At 30.6% G+C, this 7,934-nt stretch overlaps 1 protein-coding gene across 1 annotated transcript; it reads left to right on the top strand.

Moving 5' to 3' along the window:
- Positions 1 to 2,947: 2,947 nt before the first annotated feature.
- LOC101497029 (protein ROOT HAIR SPECIFIC 17) lies at positions 2,948 to 7,506 on the top strand. The gene is made up of 10 exons (XM_004491581.4): positions 2,948 to 3,469; positions 3,584 to 3,646; positions 3,736 to 3,826; positions 3,964 to 4,040; positions 4,488 to 4,576; positions 4,667 to 4,850; positions 5,563 to 5,744; positions 5,895 to 5,997; positions 6,083 to 6,414; positions 6,678 to 7,506. The coding sequence occupies exons 1-10, from the start codon at positions 3,290 to 3,292 to the stop codon at positions 7,117 to 7,119; spliced, it is 1,743 nt and encodes a 580-aa protein (XP_004491638.1). The 5' UTR covers positions 2,948 to 3,289; the 3' UTR covers positions 7,120 to 7,506.
- The last annotated feature ends 428 nt before the right edge of the window (positions 7,507 to 7,934 follow it).

Here is a 7,934-nt window from a genome sequence, read left to right as displayed (position 1 = left end):
AAAAAAAAAAAAAAAAGGTATTTATATAAATGAACTATAACATAAAACATAATTTTACAAATGAAATCTAATTTAAAAATTAAAAATGCAATTTAGTCAAAATTTAATTTATTTAGTATTTGTTAAAATAATGTTTATGTTATATTTGATTTTATTAATTTTAGTGGTTAAACTATGGGCAAGTGATTGTTGGGATAAATAAAATCATCCACAATAGAGTTCCTCCACTTAAGTGTTTAAATAGACTTTGTACGTAAACAATCACTTATTCATTAATTTTATTATTTAATTAACATTTAATTTTTCCAACTACACCACAAAATAAATTTTTAAATGGATTCTACCAATAACTTTATATATTATTAAATTTTAACAATTTTTATTTATTTTAATGCAATTTATTAAGTGAGACTTAAAAAAACATAAAAAAATAGTGTTTCTATAGTCATAATTATCTATAAATACTTAGTTTGAAAGAGAGATATTTATTTAGCTTGATGCTAAATAGGTGAAACATTTATCATTGTTGGTAGTCCAACCCAATAACAAAATTAATTTATAATCCATACGTAGATTAACGTTATATATAATTACATCACTTAAGCATGACACATAAAAATATTGTTATATTAACATGAATGGTGAGTTTGATAAATCAATAAAGAATAGAAGAGGTTGATAATGAACGAATTGATATTTAAATTCTAACAAAAAGCAAAACTAACATTATTGATATAGAGGAACATTTGCCTATAAAAAAATGTTATATATAGGAATATGAAAGATATGATTATATATAACATTAATTTTTTTTCTTTCTCAAACTTTCTTGTCCCCTTTGGTAGTATGCATACTTTCTGATTTTGGTTTGTTAATTAATCATAACAAATAACGAGAAATGAAGCGCCATAGCAAAAATCATACAACCAGATGCGTGTGAAACACTTTTTTTGAAGAGTAGTAAAGAGCAACAACAATTTTGATAGGATTCAATGCTAATCAAATTAAGCTAAAGAATTTGTGCCTAAAGTACTTTGCATTCATCAATCCATTTTATAGATACTTCCCATAATTCAAATATCGAATTGGAAAAAATATATATTATTCATTAAAAATCACATTCTTTTGGTGTTCTAGTATTAGTGAAATAAAGCAAACACAAGAATCAAAGCTTTAACAAAGTTTAAAAGTAAGATATTGTTATGAGCTAATAATGGAGTAGAATGGAGCTTGTAAAGGACAAATGTTTTGTTGTGTGGATTTGGTTATTGATTTGAGCCTTTTAGCATTATTAGTTTTTAGGGTTAACTTTTTTGTTTTTATTTTAAAAATATGTAAGATTAGTGAAATATTATGATCTAAATACGTTAAGATTAGACTTAAATTTTATTAAGTATTTTAAGCGACGTGTCACAAATTTTTAGAAAAATATAGATTGATTCGTTATAGTGAATCATTGATATATTTATTAAAATATGTCATTTATATTTTATTATAAATAGAAAATTAATAAATCGTAATCATTATCAATAAAATAAATAAATAAAGTAGTTTTTAGAATAAGTTAACAATAGTAATATACAATTTTCTGAAGTACATCAATAGAGGATGAAATACATAAATTCTCAATTTTAAAAACTACTTTTCTTTATTCATTTTTTTTTTGTTAATGATTACAATCCGTTAATTCTCTATGTATAAAAAACATAAATGATATATTCTATCAAATATGACAATAACTTACTATAGTTGATCAATCTAGATTCTTCTAGAAATTGGTGACACGACACCTAAAATACCTAATGAATAAATATCAGGTCGTACTAACAAATTTTCTAATAACACTTGTTAAATAATACAAGATAAATTTAGATAAAAAATATAACTTTTTACAATTCAAAAGTATGAATTATACAATTTTTAATTTTTTTTTCTACATTTGAATTTTTAAAAACTGTCAATGGGACATTTGTTACCATTTTTTATAAATATTTAGAGCAATGGTATTGAAATACAAAATTTAACATAAATACAATAGCATATAAAATATAATACTCTTATGTTTTATTGTTGATAAAGTATTATATTTGTTTCTTATTTTATGTTAAATATGTATGTGTAGTTTAATTTGGGATTTCACAAAAAGCAGGGGAAGAATATATAACAGTAACAGTAACTACACCAACTAACTTTGAATTCCAAAATTAGCTAGAGAATCTGCTAGTTAATTAGTCGAAGTCAAGCATCGAAATATACTTGCTATGCACTCCATATTTAGAGTTGTTTTTAGCAACCCATATTTAGAGTTAGAAAACGTATCATATTTATCTTTATACATATTTGTACAAACAGGTTTGCAGTGATGGATTTGATTGTAAATACAAATCATTTTGGACTATTATTATAAGCATGTGTTGGGTGCACGTCCAACTGCAAAATCAACACACACAAAACAGTCAAAACACACCCCACGTACTGATTTAATATATATAGTACTAGTATACACAAGTATTTGATGTGTTTGTAAATAAAATAAAATTAAAAAAAGTATAATTTTTACATTATATTAATAACATAAATCTAATTTATATTTATATATCATAGTGTTTAGTGTTTAAAGTATATCTATTATGATATTACTTATTGACCTAAATCCTAATTCTATATAGGTCATGAGTTAAATTTAGATAGATAGTATTGATAATAGTCGAATTTGGATTATTATAATCTTATTAATATAAATAGTCACGTATCTAATAGCATCCGATGAACATCAAACAATTCAAATTTTAAAAATAAAAAAAATTAAAATTAAAATTTACAATATAATTTAGACGGTAAAATCTCAATCTAAAGCTATACCAATAGATAGAGTTACACGTTATAAGATCCAAATTGAGGATTAGTTACTAGTTAGAAGTGAGATGATGATGCATGATTGACAGATAAGGATGGTGGACTAAGATGTAATGAAATCAAACGGACAAAAAGGAAGCTGGTAATATTAGTGGATCATTAACACAACACCACAGCGTATATACGGTTACGTTGGTTTTGCAGCTTGCTTTTCTGTTCAAAAGTCTTCTTCTTCAAAACCCCTGCTTACCGTTGCACACGCAAACTTTCAAAAAGAAACTATATACTATCATTTAATCCCCGAATGCGTTTCTTATTCTTTTTCTTGTAATTGCAATTTTCAAAATCAATCAATTACAGAAGTTCATTAATTACTTAATATATAGTATACTCCGCGAAACGAAACGCAGTTATTGTCATACATTCATTAACAATGCACACAACAACCGTGAAGAGAAAGAGGCATCACGCAGACAAGTCGAGACTCGTCGGACTCCTTCTCGCCAGTTTCTTTCGCCGTCGTCTCGTCCACCGCCTCCTCATTTCCGCCACCTTCGTTTGCATTCTTCTTCTTTTCGTCATGTTCTCAATCTTCGCTCCTTCCCCTGCTATTGTAAATGCACTTCAACTTCAATTATGTTAAATTCAATCTTAATTATATTTCTTCTCTCTCTGTGTGTTGCGCTGCATGTTGCTATGCGTGATTCTAATTGTTTCTCTGTTTCAGGAAAATGATGACTCGGTTAGATCTCATTCGAATTCAAATCAGACATCGGTCTTTAACGTTCCCGTAATATATTCAATCAAACGCCATTTTCTGATTCTTTCTGCATTCTTGTTTAATTTTACTTATATTATTTTGTCTGTTGAACTTTAAAGGTGAATGGAGAAATTTACACGCGTGATTTATGGAATTCGACGAACTCGAATCTTTTCTCTGGATGCAGTAATGCCCGTGTCAACTTTGCAAGTACAGCTTATCCTAGTCTATTATTATTTTTTTCATGAATTTAATTTTGGACTTCAAATTGAATCGAATTGTGATTCGTATATTGATTGGTTCGCGTTTGATTGCGTATATTTACTTATATCTCTAATTACTTGCAGAGGCTGATGAAAAAACTCATCCAGATCGATATTTGTTAATCGCAACCAGTGGAGGCTTAAATCAACAGAGAACAGGGGTAAGGTTCTTAATGGACTGTGGTATTGGTTTGTTGATTATGCGATCCTTTTGATCAAGTATATATGAGTGCAACTTCAAGGAGGTTAACGTGTTAATTGGAATATGTACCTCTTTCTGCATGTAACCAATTGTTGTCTTTGAGCATGCATAATTCTCTCTCTCTTTTTTTTCCATTAGAAAACATAATTGCATTGAAAGTAGTATAAACATATACTTCTTTATTTATGCTGGAATATCTGTTATGTACTTTATACCATAGGCTCTATAATTATTGGCATTTGAGTTAATTGTTCAATGGACAAATTGGTAATTTGATATACAGATTTTCGTATGTGTTATCGAGCTAAAAAACTCAAATTTGGATTTCACGGTCGAATTTGAATGATAAATTATGTGGCTGCATTATATGTATGTGGTATTGAAAAAATGCAGATTGTGGCTGCAGATAATTGATGCTGTTGTAGCTGCCTATCTTTTGAATGCTACTCTTGTTGTTCCAGAGTTGGATCATACATCTTTCTGGAAAGACAGCAGGCATGTCTTAAATCACATATTGCATTTTATTGGTAGTAGATTTCATCGTCTTTCAATTTTGTAAGTAATATATGCCTCTTTTTCTTGCAGCAATTTTTCTGAACTATTTGATGCTGACTGGTTTATAACATTTCTCCGGAATGACATTAAAGTTATAAAGCAACTTCCAAATATGGGAGAGAAATTTATGGCTCCATATACAGTTCGTGTTCCAAGGAAATGCACTCCCAAATGCTACGAGGGTCGTGTTTTACCCGTGCTGGTCAAGAAGCGTGTAAGTGTTTAATTAAAAGTCCTTAATTAATTGATCGATTAGAGTTGAAATATTTATATTAAATGGTCAAGAAATTTTTTATTAATTAAAATAACACTAATGGTTAAATTTATGTGATTGGTTGTGTTTTAGGTCGACCTTTATATATATATATAATGGTGATTTATATATTCATTAACTAAACTCTGAACAAACACATTAAACTATTATAACTCAATTAAATTAATTAAATGTGTGGTATTATACCTCAATTAAATTAATTAAGTGTGTGGCCCCAAACGTTGGATGCTTAGAAAAATGCCATGAATAGATTGTTAGGTTCCACCTGGTATCATCTTCATTATTATCCAATAGGAGTATACTACTCCTAGTAGTTATCAACTTATAATACATTCATACACCGTTTTTCAAAAATAGCACTGATATTTATACAAAATTTCGATACTGTATGACACCGTATAAAACACATTCAATTTTAATGTATTCCAATTCCTAGAACAAAAAAAGAGAAATAATCGATATAAAATTGGAAATCGTGACATGTGTTCACGATACCGTGTCTAATGTTAATTAATTTTATGTCAAAAAACATTTAAGTTTCAAAAATTAAACTAAGAAATATTATCAATACACTCATATCTATTGAAAAAATGAATGTTGAGTAAGTGTAAAAAATTTAAGAATGTACATCTATAACTACTCTTAAATGCAGGTTGTTCGGCTCACCAAGTTTGACTACAGACTTTCTAATATGTTGGATGATGATCTACAAAGGCTGAGGTGCAGGGTTAACTACCATGCTCTCAAATTTACGGATTCTATTCAGGGAATGGGAAAATCGTTGGTTGAGCGGATGAGAATGAAAAACAAGCATTTCATTGCTCTGCATTTAAGGTAAGATTTAATAATTATTTAGCTAATAGGTTCCTTTGCTATGCCATTCCTCAACGAAGAGTATGGAATATGCTCCTATGAGGCGTATTTCTCTTCTCCAAGTTCAATGTGACAATTTGTTGATCGGAAGTGTTTTTCTGTCTCATATAGGTTTGAACCCGATATGCTTGCATTCTCTGGCTGCTATTATGGCGGGGGAGAAAAAGAAAGAAAAGAACTTGGTGAAATTAGGAAACGCTGGAAAAATCTACATGTAAGGTTTTATTGTCATCCAAGATAAATCTATACCTGTATGAAAATTGGCATATTCTTATTTCCTAAAAACAAATATGTGACAGGCAAGCAATCCTGACAAAGTACGAAGACATGGAAGGTGCCCACTTACCCCAGAGGAAGTTGGTCTTATGCTTAGAGCACTAGGTTATGGAATTGGCACGCACTTGTATGTGGCATCTGGAGAAATATATGGAGGTGAGGAAACGTTAGCACCCCTCAGAGCTCTTTTCCCAAACTTCCATTCAAAGGAGACCTTAGCTACAAAGGAGGAGTTGACACCATTTGTTTCATTTTCTTCTCGCATGGCTGCACTTGATTTCATAGTTTGTGATGACAGCGACGTTTTCGTCACAAACAACAATGGGAACATGGCTAAAATTTTAGCTGGAAGAAGGTAAGCTGGTTTATGAGGGCGTTTTTAAAATTTTAACTTATACAGTATATTAATAAAAACTCACCTGAAAGAGGACAGCAGCCTTATTAATGGTACATAAGCAATTTAAAAGATTTATTGATCTACCAACTTTGAACAATTAACATAAACTGTGATGCTTGGTTTCACACATGAATATGAAAAACAGTTTGCTATTTTTTTTATATATATAAATTAGAGATTCTTCTAGCTATATGCATATTCATATACTTTGTCTGTTGCAGGAGGTACTTTGGTCATAAACCTACCATCCGCCCAAACGGAAAAAAGTTGAACCCCTTGTTCATGAACAAAACTAACATGACATGGGAAGATTTTGCATCTCGAGTTCGAACTTTCCAGATAGGCTTCATGGGAGAGCCTAATGAGTTGAGGCCGGGCAGTGGCGAGTTTCACGAGAATCCAACATCTTGCATATGTCAAAACTCGGGATCGGAGGTAAAAACTGGGGGATTTTCCAACCCCCAAAATCAAACACATGAAGGCAATAAAATAGAAGAAAACAGGACAGAAAAGAAGCCTACCGAGGAAGAACGGGAGTGGTCTGAATTAGATTATGATTTGGACAGTCGAAAACAGGTTCAGCTCAAAGGAACTAAAATTGATTCAATCCCTCTTCTAATGGGAAATGAGCAAGCTGAAGTGCAAGAGTTCTTCTCAGATTAGATGTTCCAATTCATAGCATCTCTAACCCTGAAATATAGCAACTTATCCCTGATTGTTTTTTCGTCTTCTTGCAATGAGAAGATCTTCAAACTTCTTTTCTCAGACAGTATTGAAAAATAAACCTTTTGTACATAGTTGATTAGATTTTGATGTGGAGCTCCCCTAAAAAATGTAGTCTAGATTGTAGACTTGTAGCAACTGTAAATATAGGCCACTGATATGTTGAAGCTTCTGAAACTCAAATCTGTGGGAAGGTTTGATAAGGCATTCTTTTTATTCATATTACTTCATATAGTATAGTATAAGACGGGATAGCCATTGAGGCTCTTAATGTGAAATTTTTGGAGTATTTAGATGTACATGTAAAAAACAATGATTCAAGAACCATTGCCCATAGTTTCTTCAACTTTCTTTCTATTTCCCCGCATTTGTACCTGAGACTCGGAGGAAACAGATTTTTACCTCTACCGTAGCCCCAATCCAAATTGATCTCCACAAGTGACCGTCAAGGTTTGTTCTTCGACAAGAGAACTCATGTATGTACTAGTAGAGTGCTTTGCAGTATGTCAAGGTACTTATATATTTTATCATTTCATTTGAACTCACAATATAATAAAATTTGGGAGTAATGAATTGTGGTTATTATCGTTAGACTTTCATTTTATTTGATACGGTAAGAATGCAAGTAAAATACACTCACTCATTCACAATTTCATATATATTTTGTTTGCGACCCAACTAATCTTCTTGGCTCCTCACCGCCCACCCCAAACAATCAAAATGCACTCCACCACATTCTCAAATCTCAATGCTTC

Source organism: Cicer arietinum, chromosome 2, assembly GCF_000331145.2.
Source record: "Cicer arietinum cultivar CDC Frontier isolate Library 1 chromosome 2, Cicar.CDCFrontier_v2.0, whole genome shotgun sequence".
NCBI lineage: Eukaryota > Viridiplantae > Streptophyta > Magnoliopsida > Fabales > Fabaceae > Cicer > Cicer arietinum.
This window is presented reverse-complemented; position numbering and strand designations above follow the sequence as displayed.

Coding starts and splice junctions, on each gene's coding strand:
- LOC101497029 (XM_004491581.4), top strand. CDS start 3,290: ATGCACACAACAACCGTGAAGAGAAAGAGGCATCACGCAGACAAGTCG. Junction 3,470..3,583: donor TCGCTCCTTCCCCTGCTATT/GTAAATGCACTT, acceptor TCTCTGTTTCAG/GAAAATGATGACTCGGTTAG. Junction 4,041..4,487: donor TAAATCAACAGAGAACAGGG/GTAAGGTTCTTA, acceptor TTGTGGCTGCAG/ATAATTGATGCTGTTGTAGC.